General features: G+C 39.9%; 1 protein-coding gene across 1 annotated transcript in view; it reads left to right on the top strand.

The window, feature by feature from the left end:
- PIR (pirin) overlaps positions 1-21,261 on the top strand; it is a 109,252-nt gene that overhangs the window by 22,667 nt on the left and 65,324 nt on the right. Inside the window, exons 4-5 of the mRNA XM_058441832.1 lie at positions 9,268-9,351; positions 12,949-13,155. Coding sequence (XP_058297815.1) covers positions 9,268-9,351; positions 12,949-13,155 — 291 coding nt within the window. The remainder of the gene's footprint in view (positions 1-9,267; positions 9,352-12,948; positions 13,156-21,261) is intronic.

The raw sequence follows: 21,261 nt of genomic DNA, 5'->3' as shown, positions 1-21,261 counted from the left end.
AATCCTGGGGCCTGGGGCTGAATAACATCAAGTACAATTATCACACTCACTAAAAGTTTGAGAAATTAAATCTACAGTGAATTGAATCAGGGAATCATAATAATAATGTACCCATAAAAAGGTGTCAGCTGCTTAATTAAATATTATTATAATGAAATTTTAACAAAATATTAAAAGGAAAATTGACATGAGTCTCTGAAACCTATTCCTCTGTAAGACCCCTGTGAGTCCCAAACCTGCCCAAGACCATATGTGCAAACAAGTGTTTTCAGGCACCTCATTCTTAGGTGTCTGCCTTAACAACTTTTAACTGGAGACTGTACTAAGCAGAAGAACTTCCCTCTATGCCACAACATAGCCGATCCCTTAAAGACTAGATGGCAACCTGCCACAGTGACACACAGTCTTTAAGCAGAGACGCCATGCATGTGCTACAAGATATATTTAGTAATCAGTGGATCTATTGGCAAGACAGATCTGGTTTGGTGAGGTTTGATTTTAGGAAAAGAATGAGCACACATCATTTGTGTCAGCAGAGGGCTCTCTTAAGCAACAATAGTTCTGACTACCCGTTTTTCTTCCTTAGGTACAGAGAGAACACTTTTGTATGTGGAAATTTGGGTAGTCATAGAAGTTAGCAAACCATTCCCTTCGGGCCCCTTCAGTATAACATGGAAATTAAAACAATGGGAGTGAACATCTTGAGCACAGTTTTGCCAGATGTAGGTGGTGCCAGTTAAGAAGTTGGGCTGCTGATTACATGGCGACCCAGGCGTAGCTTGTCTGAAGAGATTCCCCAAAACATTTATTCCTGATCTGGGTTTGAAGGAGAAGGGGCATTCCTGGTCCTGGGGTTCTAGAGGCAGCTGGAAGTTTCTGAGGGAGTTTGTAATTCAGCTCTTTTGAGTAGTTAGGTTTGGGAATATGATTATCATAGAACCTTGATGTCCAAGTCAGAAATTTTAATCAGAGTGAAAGGAAAAAAATAGGTTTGGGAGACTTGAGAATGGGAACAACGTAAAAAAATAAGAGACAAATAAGTCAGTTGTTCTTTTCTTTGTAGTTAAATGGTAGGTAGAACTCTTTGATACCCACACCAAAGAAGGATTTCATGATCACCTCATCTCAGGATCCTGTGTAGCTTTGGGATCTTCCATAAACCTACTCCCTTCACTCAGAAATCATGAGGCCTATTTTCAGCTTTGTGTATATTAGCAGTAGGACCCTTTCTTTGCCTGAAATAGCCAGTTTGCCTGAAGCCATTGAAGTTGGCAAAGTCCCCTTGTTACCTGTGTGAAATCCCTGCAGTTCTGGCTCCTATTGCAATTGTCATGGGATTTCTCCTCTGAGATAAGCCCTGTGCTCCCAGCACATACGTTACTGGCAATATGCCATCAGCATTTGTGAGGCAGCATGGGGGTGGGGGAGTGAAAGCAGTTTTATTCTCAGGGACAGATAATGTTGGTTTAGATCCTTGTTCTGCTATTATTATTATTTTTTTATTTTATTTTATTTTTTTTTGAGACGGAGTCTCGCTCTGTCACCCAGGCTGGAGTGCAGTGGCGCAATCTCGGCTCACTGCAAGCTCCGCCTCCCGGGTTCACGCCATTCTCCTGCCTCAGCCTCTCCGAGTAGCTGGGACTACAGGCGCCCGCCACTACGCCCGGCTAATTTTTTTGTATTTTTAGTAGAGACGGGGTTTCACCGTGGTTTCGATCTCCTGACCTCGTGATCCGCCCGCCTCGGCCTCCCAAAGTGCTGGGATTACAAGCATGAGCCACCGCGCCTGGCCTGTTCTGCTATTATTAACTGTAACCTTAATCTCACTAAGCCATGATGTTTTCACCAATAATATATAGGTGATCACATATTTCCACGATCAGATGCTTTGTAAATGCTGAAACACTATGCAAATATAAGATGCTATTCATCCATCCATCCATCGATTGATTGATCAATTCATTCATTCATTGAACAAATCTTCAGTGCCAGCTGTATGCTAGGCACCATTGTAGCTAAGTTAAAAAAGTCCCTGCCTTCATGGGGCTTACATTCTCTTAATGAAGACAGACAATAAATGAATAACAAATAATTACATAATATAGTGTCCCATGGTGAAAAAGCTAGGAAGAAGAAACAAACCATGATTGGAGGATAAAGAATTGATTGATAAATTAGACCAGATGGGCTGGTTGGAGGTGGCCTTTCTTAGGCAGTAACATTTGAACAGAGGCCTGAGTGAAGCGAGGAAGTGAACTATGAGACTATTGGAGGGGGTGGGGAGAACTATTCCAGGAAGTGTGAATGAAGATCCACGAATGGGATCTCTGCCCACGGAGCTGTGGTGGCTGTGCCAACTCTAGAACTTACCCATCACCTGTTATGGGCCAGGTGCTTTGCACACATTACTCACTTAGTCCTTACCACTCTCGGAGAGCTCACCTCCCAGGTCTATGCTGTACATGAGGAGACTGAGCCTCCAAGAAGTGAAGGGACTTCACCCTGCATACCAAGCCTGGTAAATGGCAAACCCGAGGTTTGCACCAGAGCCCCAAAGCCGGAGTAGTTTTTGGAGACAGGGCCACACCTGCAGGGGGCAGAGTGGCGGGAGTCTCTGAAGCACTGGTGCTTCTGCAGGGTGGTGGCAGGGAATTGTAAGGCAGGACCTGGTAGAGCTTTAAAACACTCGGATTTATCCATTGGCCGAATACCTGAACCGTGTTGGTTATCTTTTCCCTTTTGTTAAAACCACCTTTTGGAACTTGTGAAGGTGCATATGTGGGGTTGGGATTGGATGAGTCAATTTAGTGGGGAGATTTTCCAGGTTTCTACTCAAGTCATGAAAACATTTTTGTAAAATAACTTGAGTCCTTAATTGTATGGATTCAGACATCCTTCAAGACCAGTTAGCAGCTTCTATTATGCAATATGTTCCTTGCTGGCATCTCTCATCAGCCATGACCTCAACTCGTGTTTTGTTTTGTTTTTCTCTTTTTCCTACCAAGCCACTAGTAGACAAAAAAAAAAAAAAAAAAAGCCACCATTTTAAAGCAAATGGAAATTAAAGGAAAACATAGTTTTCCCTGTAATGTAAACGTTTTGCTTTAAACAAGAGGTCTTGCATCTTATTCCCAAACACTGAGTGAGGTACTCAGACTCTGCCTTCTAAATACCAGCCAGAAAGAAACAACAAACTATATTATCTCTTGTGTTGTAATTCTTCAGAATTAATTTATAGCTCCTTGAGGTACACCTTTCCTAAACTTCACATGGCAAGTGACACTTTTCTTTCATCACTATTGTGTGTTTTGTCTTTCTGACCCCAAACACAAACCCACAAGGAAATAAGAACTGACAAGGAAGCAAAAATATTTAGTAAAGACTCACGGAAAGAATTAGAAGGAGGAAAAGAGGAAGCAGGACCAAGAAGCACGTCAAGTACTTTAAGAAAACACCTGTTTCAGATTACAAATTTCTTACTTAATTAGACACATGCAACTCTTGAGTTTAAACAACACTCACAATTCGTCAGCCACCCACGGCAATTCTCCAGGTGTTTGTGATTATGTAATGCCCTAAAAAATCATCTGGATTGTGTCAACTCTCAGAAGTACTGCTTCAGTTTTTTAAAAAATCCTCTACAGACATTAATTTATATGTAAAGTCTCAGTCTAGCATTTACACTACTTAGCAAAAAAACAAATAAAAGGTTATAATAAGTAAAAGGTCAGTGGTTTTCTTGGTTTCTCATTTTTTTTCCCCCAAAGGCTGAAAGTATGTTTTTTGCTTTAAGTAGTAAAAGGTAGGCATTTTGTATTCAATAAAACTTCATTGACCAGACTTCTCTAATTCAGATTTTATGATATTTAGGATAGGAGCAACAAGGTTTAATTGTATAACCAGGGAAAGGAACATCCACACTGCAAAAGTAGAGGAAAGGGAGGATAACTGTTTCCTGAATCTTTTTAAAAAAGTGTTGAAATTGCTTCCTAAAATCAAATTTGGGGAAAAAAAATCTTGATGTCCACTTAGATTTTCATCCTTAAATGAGTCATACTCACCACAATTTACTTTTTAAAGTTGCTTGACATATTTTTAGATGGTTAGCAACCTGAAAGCCCTTAGGCTTGGAGAATTGAAAAATATTTGGGGAGAGCCCAAAAGGGAGCTTCAGCCCAAACAGAATGGAGATTGCCTTTCTCATGCAATTATTTTAATTAAAAATGCATGTGCAGCAGGAAAAGAAAAGCAATTCTAGACACCACCCCTTATAGTTTGGCTGATTGTTTGAAATCTGGAAGCTTTTGTTTGTCCCCTTAAATTTTTAAGCTTTGTATTAGATCCTAAATGCTTTGTTCCTATTCTGACATAAGCGCTCTCTATAAAAAATGCAGGTCTTTTCCACACAGTAACACATGTTAAAGTCGGAGCTGCATTGTCCTACATGTAATATGGAGTTACTCTTCTGATTCTTAGTGTTTCTCCTTGTGTCTCACTGCCTTTCTATCCAGCCCCAGTTCACCTAAGCAGGGAACAAGATATTCCTCAGCATCTATGTAAAATAAACTATACCACTTACTTTCATCCACTGATTAGCGGCAGCATCTTTGTTTTTTCCAAAATAAAAAAGTTGTTTCCATTGTATAAAAGTCAATTAATTATTACAGAAAAATGGAAAGAAACATATCTGAAATTCTACTATCTGGAGATGACCACTGTTCACATTGTGGTGTATGTTCATCCAGGCACCTCCATGCATACTAACACAACTGGATAATTTTATTTAAATGAGTCCATTTAAATACATTGTTTTATTTAAATGAGTCCATTTAAATACATTGTTTTATTTGTCCCCTTTAAATAGAATTGCTGTTCTGTAACCTGCTTTTTCAATTAAATAATATTTCATTTTTTTCTGTGTCAATAAAGATCTATATCACTTTTAAACAGTTGCACAGTATTCTCTTATATGGCTACACTGTAATTTAGTTGTGTTACTTATTAACCTATCATCCAGAATGTCCCTGTCTTTTGCTATTACAGTAAATATTGCAGAGAATGGAATTGTGCAGAAAATCTTGTATTTTTTTGTTTCCTTAGATTTAAATCTCAGAAGTGTACTATTTGCATTTAAATCTTTCATCTATTTGGAACATGTTTTTGTATGTAGTGGGGGATTACTGTCTTTTCTCATATGGTCATTTGTTCCAACATCATTCACTGGGAAATACATCCTTGCCCCACTGATTTGAAATTGCTACTCTCATGTATTAATTTCCCATACAAATGGGTCTCTTCTATCCCTGTGCCAATGTTGCATTGTTGCCATTACCATAGCAAGTTCCCAGATGGGGGTTTTAGACTTCAAACCTAGAACCTCTGATGTTTCTAGCCATCCGCCTGTGACCTGCTGGGGTAAAAGCCCTGCCTAGGCTATTCTGTTCACAGTATACCTCAATGATATTGTTCTGCAGGATGAAACGTGGAGAGTCCTTGTGTCAGCCAACCCTGATTTGCACTGTATTACGTGCTCTATAAATATTTTGATTCAAGAACTGGCATCCAATAAAGTTAGCTCAGAAAGAGGAGAGTTTATTATAAATCTGCAATATAAAACGTCAACAACATGACAGTAGCAAGCCTTTTATTGCTTTTAGTTTAGGTATTAGGAGGCATAATAAATAATAACTCGTTCTCCCAGCCTGAATTCTCAACCAATTGAGAAGATAAAGGAGTAAGAAAGATGGCAGACAAAAATACCTTTATTTCTGATAAAGCTGATACTGGAGAAGGTGGCTTATATCTGCGGGCAGGTGGGCTTCTGAAAACTGTACCTGAAAATAAGGCAGACTTACTCAGATCTCACCAGCTGTGCTAGACCCCTGTAGGCTACCACCACGGGTGCTAGTCCCTCTCACAGAGACAAAGAGAGAAAGAGGACACTTGCTTTCTGTGGGTAGGCTGAGTCTCAAGAGGAGGGAGAGTGGAGGGGGCTTGGCTCTGCAAACTCAATTTCTACTTTCAAATCTACCAGTCCTACTTACTATAGGACTTCCTCATGAGAATATAAGCTTCATGAAGACAATTACTGTGTCTGTCTTCTCCACTTTTTTATCTCCCAACACAGTACCTAGGACATTATAGGACTTCAGTGAGTATTTGTTCAATGAATGTTGTTGGTGCACTTACCTTCTCAATATATTATTTTAAAATTATTGTATCATAGGTTTTATATATTTGAATTGATATGATTATGTCCTAAATATACAAATGTGTAGGGCAAAATAATAACCATTGCCATTTATGATTTTTAAAACAATTTTTTGAATTTTCATATAAAAAAAGACTATTTAGGTCTACTTTTTATGCCTTAGGATAAAGCAAAAACAGACAACAAAAACAATCTGGCTTTGACATATTCGATGAGTGCTTGTATAGAGGAGGAAAGAACAATTTTGTTTGTGTAAAACAGCAATATCTGATGTATATGCTGAGAACTTCATAAATATTTTCTCTTCTCTTGCCTACTGGGCATTTTTTGTTTTTCTTTCTTCTTTAAATCTTATAATATTTCCACTCTGTTGTTTATTGTGGATTTAGGTATTTCTTGAAGGAGTTACTGATAAATTTCCCAAATGCATATAAAATGGATGTCGAATCCAAATAGATTATACAAAAAGAGCTCATGTCCTGACACACAACATTTTATGCTTTAAGTGCTAAATTGTATATTTCAAATAACAATGTTGCCATGTTCCTGAGGTAATTTTAAATTCTTGCTAATTATTTGGTATCTTTTAATCTTTATTTGCTAGAGTAATCACTATAGCCTTAAAATGAGAAGTTTAGAGTTGCTTGATTTTTCCCTTTAGTAAAATAATGGAATAAGAAGCATTTAATTTTCTTCTGCTTTTTAGAGTTGATGCAAGTCTTGTTCTACCAAAAGGTACTGTGATTGCAGAAAGTCCTGGGAAGGTTTTTCTATCTACACAAAATGCCTACCATAGTTGACTAGTGATTTTCAAATTCATTCTATCTAAATCTGTGCTATCAAAGGGAATTTTCTGTAAAGATGGAAATGTTCTATAATCTGCACTGTCCCATATGATAGCCATTAGCTGGATGGGGCTTTTGAGCACCCAAAATGTGGCAGGTGCACCTGAGGTGCTGAATTTTAAATTTTACTTAATTTTTTTGTTGTTGTTGTTGTTTTTTGTTTGTTTTGAGATGAAGTCTCACTCTTTTTGCCCAGGCTGGAGTGCAATGGTGCGATCTCGGCTCACTGCAACCTCCGCCTCCCAAGTTGAAGTGATTCTCCTGCTTAAGCCTCCCCAGTAGCTGGGATTACAGGTGCCTGCCACCACGCCCGGCTAATTTTTTTGTAGTTTTAGTAGAGACAGGGTTTCACCATGTTGGCCAGGCTGGTCTTGAACTCCTGACCTCAGGTGATCCGCTCACCTTGGCCTCCCAAAGTGCTGGGATTACAGGTGTGAGCCACCACACCCAGCCAATTTTATTTAATTTTAATTAATTTAAACTTAAATAGCTACATGTCGCTAGTGGCTACTCTATTGGGCAGCACAGAATTTCTTTCCTCTTTTAGATTTAGTATGGACATGTCCCTGGAAAAGTTGACTTTAATTTCTGTGAATTCATTTAACATATTTTATAAACATTTATTGAGCACCTAGCGAGTTTGTGTGCTTGGTGTCAGAAATATGTTTCCTTTGGATTTCCTGGGGCAGCTTTTTGGTGAAGGTGTGGAGACATCACATATCTCATCCCACACACCTGTGTGAACAAGCCTTGGTAACAGGGACCCTGCTGGTTCAACAGGAGCTGTCTCTCTTTCACCCCGATCTCCAGGGCCCACCATGCCAGGGCCATCATCTGCTGGGCTGAAGGGGTGAGTGGCGGCTCTTTTCACTCAGCTGTGAGCTCTGGCAGGCTCAGGGATGCATCTGCTAGGAGGAAGGGGCACCTAGGTGAAGTTCTCTCAAAGACATTGTATGGCTAATGTGGCCCAGTCACAGAGATTCTTTATCTCAGTTTACGCCACTTAGTTGCTCCTGACACTTTCCTCAACAAATTTTCTGTGGAAAAAGCAAACACATCTTCACAGCTACCCAATAACTACTTTTTCTTTTTCCTTTTTTTCAAGCTTTATTGAGGTACAGTTGACAAATAAAAATTGTTTATATTCAAGGTGTACAACGTGATGATTTGATGTATGTATACATTGTGGAATGATTACCACAATCAAGCTAAGTTATCCATTACCTCACATAGTTACCTATTTTTGTGGTGAGAGCACAGAAGCTTACTCTCTTAGGAAATTTTAAGTGTACAATACTTACTATTAATTCTAGTCACTATGCCGTGCTTTAGGTCTTCAGAACATATTCATTTTGTCACTGCAAGTTTGTACCCTTTAATCAATATCTTCCCATGTTCCCTACCTCTTGACCCCTGGTAGCTACCCTTCTACTCTGTTTATGTGAGATCATGCAGTATTTGTCCCTCTGTGTCAGGCTTATTTCACTTAGCATAATATCCTCCAGGTTCATCCGTGTTGCTGAAAATGGCAAGATTTCCTTATTTTTTAAGGCTTAATAGTACTCCACTGTGTATATATACCACATTATCTATTTATTGGTCAACAGATACTCTAGTTATTTCCATATCTTGGCTATTATGAATAATGCTGCAATGAACATGGGAGTGTAAAATAACTCTTTGAGATAGTGATTTTATTTTGTTTGGATATATACCCAGGATGAGATTGCTGTGTTGTATAGGAGTTCTATTTTTCATCTTTTGAAGAACCTCCATATTCTTTTCCATAATGCCTATACTAATTTACCATTCCACCAGCAATGTATAAGGATTCCCTTTTCTCCATACCCTCACCAACACTTGTTATCTTTTGACTTTTTGCTAGTAGCTGTCCTAACAGATGTGAGATGATAGCTCATTGTAGCTTTCATTTGCATTTTTCTGACGATGTTGACTACCTTTTCATATACCTGTTGGCCATTTGTATGTCTTCCTTGGAAAAGTGTCTATTCAAGTCCTTTGCCTATTTTTTTTTTAATGAAAAGGCAACTCACAGAATGGGAGAAAATGTTTGCAAACCATATTATCCAATAAGGGATTAAGTTCCAAAATATACAAGGAACTCATACAAGTCAGTAGGAATAATTAAATAATAACCCAATTTAAAAATAGGCAAAAGATCTACTTTTTTTTCCTGTTTATTTTTCAAAGGTATCCTACCTCCTGGAAGGGGGCAGCATGGCCCATGAAGACTTCTGTGGACACACTGGTAAAATGAACCCAGGAGATTTGCAGGTATGGCCAAGGACAAGGAATTGCTGGTGGTTTAGTAGTTTTTGGGTGTTCATGCTTGATCCTGCCCACTTCCAGTACATTCACCCTTTCCACACTCTATTATATTCTTGACTTCTCCCTTTCTACAGATTCTTTTACTCAGCCTGGAAACCACACAGGTCTCTTACATTCTTCTTTCACACTTTCCTTGACCCCTCAATCACTTTTTAACTCCCACCTAGTCTTTTTCTTACACTTCTCAAAAGAGTAATCAGGAATGATATCCCAACTTCCTTATCTTTCATTCGTTTTGTACTTACTGAAATCAGATTTGGCCTCTCAGTAGCCCCTTCCAAATCTTTACTGACGCTATTCAGGTAATGGTCACTTGTGATGTCCCAATTGCCAAATTCAGTGATTGTTTCAGTCCTCATCTTTCTAAACCTCTCTGCTGCATTTGAGACAATTTATTATTTATCTTCCAACTCATTTGCACGGTTAGGTGTTATCACTTAAGACAATGACCTCGAGCCCTCCATCATCCTAGTCTTGTCTGAGATATGTTACAATTAAAATCCCCCAAACTACTTGGGTCATATTTGCCAGTTTTGTAAGTCGAAACTCTGTACCAGGTACTTTCTCGGATTTTATATATATATGTTTTGAGGAATGATAAATTCACATATTTGAATCATAATATTTCAATGAAAGTGAAATTTAAAGACAAAAAAACAAAAGAAAAAAGTCATGGCGAAAAGTCAATAGTAACCTCTCACTGGAGCAGAACATGAAATGAAGACTGCTTGCAAAGGTAGATATGATGACTGGAAATGTCCTGATCGTAGAAGTGGTAACTTCTGCCATCTGCACCATGGAGCTGCCTAGCAGCCGTATGTGTGAGACAATGGTCAACACTTCTTCTACAACTATAACTTCACATTGATTAGGATGATGATTGCATAGTGTCTTTCAGTTTATTCAGAGTTTTCGCATGCATGATCTCTTTGTGATAAGTATTATTATTATTATCATTTTGAGACAGGGCCTCACTCTCTTGCTCAGGCTGTAGTGCAATGGTGCATTCATGGTTCACTGCAGCCTCGACCTCCCCAGCTCAAGCGATCCTTCCACCTTAGCGTCCCTAGTAGGTGGGACCACAGGTGCACAACACCACACCTAGCTAATTTTATTTTTTTGTAGAGATGGGGTCTCGTTATGTTGTCCAGGCTGGTCTCAAACTCCTAGGCTCAAGCAATCCACCCGCCTTGGCCTCCCAAAGTGCTTGGGTTACAAGCATGAGTCACTGTGCCCAGCAAAAAGAAGCATAATATTATTCTCATCTCATTTTTAAAAATGAGGAAATGGGGATTTAAAGATGTTTTTAAAAACAGATGCCCATGGCCTCAGAGCTAGTAAATGATGAGGATGGAAAGAGAACCCCATTCTCCCCTTCCAGATCCAATATATAGGCCATTTTAGGTAAGGTATTGCCAAACTAGCTCATATCTAAAAAGGATAACCAAGGTATTGAAAATATGAAGAAATGAACTTTTAAGGGAAAAGGAAAATGCTTAAAAATGGGAGGATGTCTTTGAGGGACACTAATAACTATCATTAGACAGAAGAAATGCAGCATAAGAGGGTGTTTAGGTATACCTTATACTGCATTAGAGCAGGGTCAACAAATTTTTTCTATAAAGGGCAAATGGGCTTTGGGGGCCATATGGCCTCTGTTGCCACTACCAGACTCTGTCATTGAAGCATGAAAGCAGACATAGACAGTATGTCAATGAATGGGCATGGCCGTGTGCCAATAAACCTTTACAAAAACACGTGGCAGGTTAGATTGGGCCCCCAGGCTGTAGTTTGCCAACTCCTACATTAGAAGGTTTAACAAGCCTTTTCAAATGGGAGTAGAGGGAAATCTATACTTCATGGAAGAAAAAAATCTTTAAAGTATGCACTGGCCTCCTTTCAGATCCTTCAACTAATAATGCTCATTCCTGTCTCAGATTCTTTTTCACATGCTGTTGTCTCTCTGTGGAATCCTCTTCCTCTTCCCCTTCCCCTGGCTAATTCTTACTCCTTGTTTGGATCTCAGCCTGAAGATTGCACCCTCAGATAAGCTGCTTTGAACTGAGCAGGACACTTCATGTGCTCACAGAACCCTGTCATTCTTCGAAGCGCAAGCACAATTATAATGGCAATAGTGATGCATGACATTGTTTGTTTAAGGATTTTTCCCCCGATGAGGGCTGTGTGGAAGATGCTGTTGATGGCCTGCCTCATAGCCCCTTGGCCCAACTGTGAGTTCAGGTGCTGATGGTCCCCGTATGTGTACAGTACCATCTCAAGTGCTGCTACTCTGTCTGAGGGCTTTCTCCAGCCCTCACTGACCATATGTGGGCAGACCATATGTGTCAGTGATTTAACACTCCCATGGGAACTCTTGGTCAGTGAAGGATGGGAATTAGAGTCTAAATACCCTAGCTTCCCCTCTTCTCCATGCAACAATTTGAAAGTACATATATGGTTCCCAGTGGGATTGAATTCCAGATGTCCACAGATGTAACCTTCTCATTAACAACTCTTTTTGGCTTTCTCCCTTGCCTCACTCTTCCCTACTCTCTCACTTGTGCTTTCTGCATCACTTTCCAAATAAACAACCTGCACATGTCTTTGTCTCAGGAACTTCTGTGGGAGAACTCAAACTAAGACAGGTAGGAAATGCATCTATGATGTTCATACCTTCATCTCCAGATTCCAAGATTTAGTCTTTGGGGCTGGTCCCTAATCTGCTCTTAATAAAGACATGAACAAACACTTGAAGAATCTGCACAACAGCAGAGGCAATAATTGTTTCTCCAAGTAGCGAGGGTTCCATTACTGGAACTGAGCAAGTACAGACACACGTTAACCATCCACAGTGTAGTGGATACTGGGGACCTCCAAATGTGTTTTTAGGCCCACATATTTATCCTCCAATGTCTGGGAACACGGGCTGCTGATGGCTCACAGCTGCTTCCCTCCCTAGGAACTGCCCTCTGCAGCAGGGAATTGCCTCGCCCAAAGTTGTGCTTTCTACTTGGGGATGGCCCACAGTCAATGGTTTGCTGATGTGGGGATATAAAAACTTGGCCACACTGTATCAAGTCGGGACAATTCTGAGGGTTCATCTCAACTCCAGAGCTCCCTGTTGGATTGGCTAAAGCCTCTGTAGTAACTGCATTGCTGGGCGGCTTCTCCCCCTGCCCAATCCTGCTTTTTTCACTTCTTAAGTTGTATCTCCTGAGAACACAGCCCAGTATACTATCTTCCTGCAACTCCCCATCTTAGAGCTTAATCTAAGACTCAGGGATGTCAAAGAGAGGATTCTTCCATTTGTGGGAATTCCAGTTCTGATGTGTTGATTTCAAGTGAGGAAGCACAGGAAGCATTTGCAAAACTGGAAAGGGCCCCAGCAATTGTCACTGATGTTTATTATTCCTCTCGATGCCCAGGGGCTCTGATAGCAGCACTGGTAAGATGCCTCGCTTAGTGATGGTGCTGTAATTGTTCCACCTACAGACTTATTAGGAGCTTGGTTACGTTTCCCTCTTGTTGGTTTGGTGTTTGCAGTGGATGACTGCGGGCCGGGGCATTCTGCACGCCGAGATGCCTTGCTCAGAGGAGCCAGCCCATGGCCTACAACTGTGGGTTAATTTGAGGAGCTCAGAGAAGATGGTGGAGCCTCAGTACCAGGAACTGAAAAGTGAAGAAATCCCTAAACCCAGTAAGGATGGTGTGACAGTTGCTGTCATTTCTGGAGAAGCCCTGGGAATAAAGGTAAGTCAGGCTATTGTGTCTATTTAACCTGAGGCATGCAGTGACATAAGGCTGGCCCCTTCTGGGTTGTTAGCTCTCACTAGGTTTACCAAAATTCATGTCCCATGGGATGGACTTGATTCATAGTTGTCAGAATAAGTGCAACCTATGAAAACTCAGAAATTTTTGCTGCATACAAACCCATAGAGTTAGGAAAATTACAAGAAAGCAAGCTCATATAAAGTTTGGTCAAGGAGCAATTTTCAAAGTATGTCTTAATATGTGTGCTGATTTAGCCTAATTCCTTTCACTTATAGTGCAATTTTATGCTTCAAATTATAGCTCCTTAGTACAGCAGGATTGCTACCTTTAAGAAACAAACAACCAAAAATCAAGACTAAACTCCACTTCACAAAGATTTATGTAAATTACTTATGCCCAACTTAGCAATGTAAGGAAAGCACACTACTACATTGCAGAAAGTTTATTTTTAAATTTTAACTTGACAATTTGTCTAACCCATACATGGCATGCCCTGTACATTCTTTTCAACTGGGACTTTATACTATTTGGGTTTATAGTCTCACCTTTTTGATTAAATAAATCAATTTAGGCTAAAGATTACGGACATATTTGTGGGAGGAAAGTGGTGCGGCAAATGCCATGTTAATTGCACACCAGAACTGCTCCTGAAGAGAATAAGATTCCTTACACCAACAAATTTGAGGTAGTGTGTTTTCTTAGGTGGGGTTTCCCAGAAGCAGACCTTGAGATGAAGATTCCCATCCAAGTGATTTTTAAGTAAGTGTTCCTAGGAGAACAGTAAAAGGAATCAGGACAAATTAGGGGAGGAAGTGAAGCAAGGCTGCCATCTCAGGCAAAGTCCTAAAGAGGGTGGCTTTACCTTGATCCTGCAAGGGACTTTGAAGGATCAACATGCCTCAGAGATGTCCGAGCCCATCCCTGGCAAGGGAGCCGGGCTTTCATGCTCCCTTACCCAATGGTCATTGGTTATGGCCATCAACTTTGAGGTGGAGGCACAGAAATGGTTAAAAGGGATCTGAGGGTATCTGGGAGAAGCCTTGACATCGGGTACTACATATGGAACCTGGCATTGAGTGCATGAAGATAATGGGAGTTACTCTGCCATTCTCCCAGTGCACAACCAGCACTTAAAACTATCTAAGGCCGGGCGCTGTGGCTCACGCTTGTAATCCCAGCACTTTGGGAGGCCGAGGCGGGCGGATCACGAGGTCAGGAGATCAAGACCACAGTGAAACCCCGTCTCTACTAAAAATACAAAAAATTAGCCAGGCGTGGTGGCGGGCGCCTGTAGTCCCAGCTACTCGGAGGCTGAGGCAGGAGAATGGCGTGAACCCGGGAGGCGGAGCTTGCAGTGAGCCGAGATTGCGCCACTGCACTCCAGCCTGGGCGACAGAGCAAGACTCCGTCTCAAAAAAAAAAAAAAAAAAAAAAAAAAAAAAAAAAAAAAAAACTATCTAAAACTAACTTCTGCAAATTTTAATTTTTTGATGTGTACCATCAGAGATAATGGCTTGGCAGTGGCTACTAACCAACCACTCAGTGGGATGCATAGGATGGTTAACAGATTGGTCATGGTTATTGGTTGGGACTTACCAGTTGTTGTATTTCCTGAACTATAACCAAAGTTTTACTGTTTTTATTTTTGTTTTTTTTTTTTTTACCTGTACCCTGCCTAGGTATATGGATTATTTTGTTTTGTGTTTCTAGTGCCAACAAAAGTAATTGAACAACAACAAAAAAAATCAAAGTTCACAAAGTTAAGCATACCTGACTGCTGTCCACACCCCTGGCAGACCTATTGCTTACTTTGCCATTGGAAAAGATGCTTTGTTGTGTTTCTGTGACTCGTTTCTGTTTTGCCAAGCATTGGTCAGTGAGTGCCCTTTTCAGCTGTTTGTGAGGAGTTTCCTTCCCTTGAGCTCTGCAGAAGAGGATTAAGATCCTGTGAGGACTTCTTGGTGTAGCAGCAAAAGATATTGTTCGGTATAGTATCAGGCAGAGCCGTCTAAAGGGAGCTGAATTAATACAGATATGAAGCTGCTCACTCCATCTCACATGGTATTTTCCTTCCCTGTTTCCAGGACTCTGAGGTTTTAGGGACACGCCTTTAGGGGATACTGAGATGGATAGGAGAGGGCAAGAAGCCCCCCCTCTGCTTCAACCAAAGCACAAGACTTTGCCCGATTTCATATATTGTAATTGTCCATAAGATTTGATTTAGAAAAAGAGTTGAACTGTTGGCAGTTCAAAAGAGAAATCAGACCAGTGATTTAGTAGATTAGCAAAGCCAGTGATATCACGAATCCTTAGAGTTTACAACTACTTCTCATTTATAGAAATCGTAAGGCAATTTAAAGTTGGAGCCAGTAAAGCACTTTCAAGCAGCAGACCATGTGGTCTTGTAGTCACAGCCAAGGATAAGAGACCAGAGGTAATGTTTTAACTTTGTAAAATAATGTCTTAGTATTGCCAGCTTCTATTATTTATTTTTGTTGAATAAAATCTCTGAAGTGAATTATATTCTCCTAAGTAAATGATCAGTATTTCTTATGAGTGAATTTTAATAATAATGCCTCTTGGAACCATGGGCAGCATTAATTTAGATTTCAAGAGGCAGCGTGGTGCAGTGGTTACCTCCATGGACTCTGGAGATAGAATGCCTGGGTTAGAATCCTTACCATGAAATAGCTGTGTGGCCTTGGGCAAGCCAGTTACCTTCTCTGGACCTCAGTGTCTCATCTATTAAATAGGATTGTTTATAAAGATTAAGTGACTTTTTATATATTAAACTCTCAGAATAGTGCCAGACACATTGTAAGCATCACATAAGTGGCAGTTATTATTTTGATTAATTTATGGTAACTTGAACAGGAGCTGGGCTGAGATTTATGTCTGCCATCTAAGCTAAAGGGATTTGCTGTGATTTGGGAAGGGTATTTAACCTGCCCTCAAGAAAGGACACCAGTAAGAGTCATTTTAAAGATAGGGAGCAACTGGCCATTTCTTTGTGGGTCTCGTAAGAAACATAGTTTTGCACATCTGAAGCCTTAATATCTGATTAACAAGGAATGACTGGGACTTAAAAGGTCTAGACCTACCATAAAAAGAAACTGAAGATTGTTTCGCATCAGGAAGATAATTTTAAGTTAAATTACAAGGTGAGGCTGAGAATATATATTTCAAGAGATTAATGTATTTATAACCAATACAGAGTCAACAACAAATTCTATCTCTGCAACTAAAATATCTAGAAAATGGAATTAGCAATAATTCCAGCACTTCTTCAACTTTAATATTCATGTGAATTACCTGAGGGTCTTGATAAAATGCAGCCTCTGATTCAGCACATCTGAGGTGGGGTCTAAGCGTCTACAGTTCTAACAGGCTCCCAGGTGATGCCAATACTGTGGTCTGGGGACCACTCTTTGGAACGTGCATAATGGGCATGGGATCCAAGACACAGGAGTTTACCCATCTTGAGAAATCATTTGATTAAGCTCCTATAGAAGATGTCAAATGATCTAGTACTGTGAATTTTGGCAAATCTTATTTAGCTTTTCTGGACTTCAGTCCTGACATCCACAAAAAAGGTGAGGGGGGTTTTGAATAAGATACTGTCGCTTTTATGAGCAACAAAACTGTCTTTTTGCTACTACCAAGGGTAGCTGTATGCCTGTTTCCCAGGTTGTATGTGTCTGAGAATTTATTCAACCCTTGGAAAGCCAAGGCAGAACAAGATTCTGCCAGGACAACACGGTCTAAAGTGAAGGCTGAACAGGGAGAAAAGGCTAAAATGGGATAGTTTGAGTAGTTCCTGTCACTTTTGGAAGGTCAAAGTCACATGTTTATTTCATGAAAGTATGAAATTCTCCAAACCCCATTCCATCCTTATCAGACAACCAATCAGCAATATTTATTGCCAGCTCTCTTTGGAACACAATTCTTTTTCCAAAAACACGCCTCTACTTGCCGCCTGCTGCTCTAAATTCTGTTGTCAGAAGCAAACCTTGAGGAGGCCTCAGCCCCACTGGGGTTAGAGAAAGGCAATCTGGAGCCAGATGGCCTTGGTTCAAGGCCAGCTCACCACTGACTCACTCTGAAGAAGTCACTTAAGATTGCTGTGCCTCAGTGTTCTCATCTGTAAAATGGAGAAGATTATAATGACCCAGCTCAGAGGGTTGCTGGGAGGATTAGGTTGGCTATTGTAAAGTACTTAGAACTGGTGTAGAGTAAGCCCTCTACAAGTGGTTGCTCCTTTCACTTCCATACAAAATCTTTGGACAGTTTTCATGTGGCCTACAAATGTAACCAAAAGAATCTTTCTTCTGATGGACAGTCTGTATATTCATGTGTTGGATGATAACCAAACTTTAAAAAATTTAATTTTCAAAAATGCCTGCTAAACATCTCATGTAATTCACTCAGATCATACCACTGTGCACTTAGCACCGGAAACAATGCCTGAGACATAACAGATGATCAATAAATATTTTCAAATGAGTAAATGAAATCATTAAAATATACATGGATGCTGGAATAAGAGAAATGAAGGTAAAGTAGTAAGAAGATAGACAATATAGGGATTAAGAATGAGTGAAATAAGCTTAAAATGAGCTTACTAAAAAGTTAAGAGAACAATAAAATTAGCTAAATTATATGTTAAAATAAAATAAACTATTTAAGGGATTAGGAAGTAAGGAAATAAAAACCAGATTGATCTTTTTTTTTTTCTTTAAATGTGGACTCTTTTGCAGGACCCAAATTGTTCTTGCAGGTTTCTTGAAGCAGTGACAATAATGGTGAAAAAAGGTTCAGAGGCTTGTGGTTCCCCTTGGGAGTCCACAGGCAGGTGTCTTCTTATCTGCTTTAGCTTCTTCCATGTGGCTTTTCAGGGCATGGCTTGAGCTCCAGAATAATGGATATACTTACCAGCTTTCTAGGCATTTCTTGTGGGTATCTCCCCTCCCTTGCCGGTTTAGCTCTACAAGCATTGGAAGACCCCATGTCCCTCGGGCAATTATTTCCTAGTCAACAAGCAACCTGCCCGCTAATCGGCCTGTGTTGGTTGTGGGTTGACAAGTAATTTATAATCAAGCCTGTAATAATCCCCTGTGACTTGGAGAGCTGATGGAGTCTCCTGGCCACAGCAAGCCACTGGTGCACACACACGGTTTTTCCTGTACTAGGACTAGAGAGAAATAGCTGCCCACATTTTCCAGGTTTTGCTTTCATCCAAGAGACTTTTAGGGGCTGGATGTTATTTGAAACACTTTATCACCAAAATGCAATTTTGTCAGTATTCCTTCTACCTTAACTTGATTAAAAATATATTTTATGTGGCTTTTAGGGGAATACTTTTATAGCACATGCAAACGGCAGTGGGTTTTGGGCAATCAGAATACTGGAAGGTAAACTTAAAACATTTTTGCATCTTAGTAAACTCAGAACATTTTCAGGGGAAATTTGACTTCTTTGATTATATTGGGCACATTTAAGGAGGTCCTCCCTCGCCTGCCTTCCTGCATTTGCTTCCGTCCACTGTGTGATGTGGACAGAGCTGGGCTCTTTCCACAGGAGGCTGCTCTTTTCTTCTCAAGCTCAGGAGAACAATATTTTGAAGTAGTATTAAAAAAAAAACTGTTAAATCATGGAAACAGGTAACATATATACACACACTTTTTTTGACTTTGAAATATTCCAGCAAGTTCATGGATCTAGCTAAAAAAAAGAAAAATAACAGATACTCTCCTAATGACAGAGCGTGTGAGAGGGGCACTGGGTTTCTGACATAGGGAGCTTGAGTAAACAGGCTCCAGCTGTCCCAGAGAGCAAGCAAAGGAAAAACAACACTTGCTTGGGAAGGAATTCTCCCTTCCAAAGACCTCTCTTTTAATTTATTGTATTTATAAATCAGAGCGCTCTGTGATAGATTTAAAAACTGGATATTTAACAAATGTTCCCTTTGGGCTGAGGGTAGCAGGGATAAGGATGGACCTGAAACTTCCCTTGGTATGTCTTTTAATTTTTACTTTTGAAAGATAGAAATGCTTACATATTTAAAATATCAAGTTAAACCAGAAAAGAAAAAAGAAACAAGTCTTAAAATCAAAAACAAATAGAAACAAGTGAAGAATCTAAAATTGGTGTAAAGATATTGGCAACATAACCACACAGAGAAAACATTTATTTGAAGGGCTTTTAAACATGATTTCCTGGCTGTACGTTTTAGTGGGACATATTCTAAAGACAAAAAGAACAGCAAAAAATATTTTAAACTTTACTCCATAGTTTTTGTTGTTAGTGTTGGTTTTATAATTTCATAACAAGTTAATGTGTATTATGAAATAAAACAAATTAGTAAATTTGTTAATGTTTATAGAAATCAAGATTTTCAGTATAAGAAAAATGGATACCAATATAAAAGAGCTAAGAAAAATACTGTAATATTCAATGTTAAATTCAACATTAAATAGACATTTTAAAACAGTGGATGGCCATTATTTCTTTGAGGCAGCTTCTGGAAACAATATGATTTTATCATTTTAGGAGTCCAAGATTTTTGATGATGCAATTTATATTTCTTTCTGATAACAACTCCATTCTCCACTGATTATTTCCATTGATATTTTTATGGTTCATGTTTAATTCAATGCTATGAGAAGTGCTTTAAAAAGTTCCACCTAAGAAATTCACAATCACCCTAATGAATTCTGGTGAAATTCCCCCTTTTAAGATATCCTATAACTGTATTTTAATGGATAGATAGGGGGAGAAAGTAAAGGAAATATCCGCATGAATCAGAGAGCTTCCTGGTCTCTTTTTGACACGGGGCAAGGGAGGAAGCAGAACATTTTGGGGAGAAAGAATTCTGCAAAATACTGTAGAAAAAAGGAGTTGAGGACTTCCCCATCTTCATCTCCTTGCTTCTATGCACCAAGGTCCAACCCAGGTGCCCTCTCTTTGGTGCAGCCTTCTCAGCTGTCCTGGTCAACAAGCATCTCAACTTCTGCCCAGATCCACGCAGCCATTCTGTCTTCATAACTCATGAGAATTTGGGGCTGATGGTGTTTAATTTACATGTCCCATTTCCCCTTAATTCTTATTAGGCACCTGCTGTGTGTACATCATGCAGTTCCCTGGAGATACAATGTGAATAAGATACAACCACTGTCCTCAAAAATGCTCACAGTCTAGCTTGGGAGAGAAACCGGCAAACAGCCAAAGTGTAATGTGCCACAGGAAACATGAAAACAGCAGTATGTGAAAATCTCATGATACTCCAGAATAGGGAGAATCAATCCTGCTTGTGTGGATGGAGCAAGGGAAAGAAAGATTGGGCAGGGATCACGTCTTGTAATGGCTTGTATAAAGACTTGGATAGTAAGAGTGCAGTAACTAGGCATCCTGATGCAGGCTGCATAGGCAATCAGATACTTGTGGAGTTGTGGCAGGGCAAGAGGAAGGAAATGATGCAAAATATGGGGATGGAGAAAAACCCAAGTTTGTCTACTTCTGGATTTTGCCTAAGGCCATCGTTTGTTGTATGCATATTCTTGCATCCTTCTCTCACAAGGTTTTAAATAGTAGGGCATGAGGTTAAGGTGCAGTGGCCTCCCCAGCATGCTATATGCAGTCCATCTCATCTCAGGTTTCATGAAGCAGTTCATTTTATGGGACGTGCCTGCTACAGGCCATGTAGCCTGAGCAGATGATCAGCAACATTCCACAGACAAGTGCAAAACTTGGCTTGGATTCACTGTTGAGAATAGGCACAATTAGGTCTGTTAGTCTTGTTTAGTAAATAGGAAGACACCAAAGAAATGTACCCAGCAACTTCAAAGAACTTGTCTTGTGGTAGGCAGCCATAGTTGGCACTTCATTTGCAGTTAGGAATGTGCAAATAAACAGTGGTCAGGATCTGCTCAAATCAGCTGGACAAAAGCTTGCTCTTGCCCAGGGCAGCCCACTCACCCCAGAAATACCATTCTTCGTGTGCACAAAGGATGCCATATGTTCTTATTCATTCAAGATGTCCCTGCTGACCTAATCCCTAAGAAGTACATTCCAGTCGTGGCGACAAGC

The sequence above is a fragment of the Hylobates moloch genome, unplaced genomic scaffold, assembly GCF_009828535.3.
Source record: "Hylobates moloch isolate HMO894 unplaced genomic scaffold, HMol_V3 SCAFFOLD_7, whole genome shotgun sequence".
NCBI lineage: Eukaryota > Metazoa > Chordata > Mammalia > Primates > Hylobatidae > Hylobates > Hylobates moloch.
The sequence above is the reverse complement of the archived record's forward strand: the minus strand, read 5'-3'. Positions and strand labels throughout refer to the sequence as shown.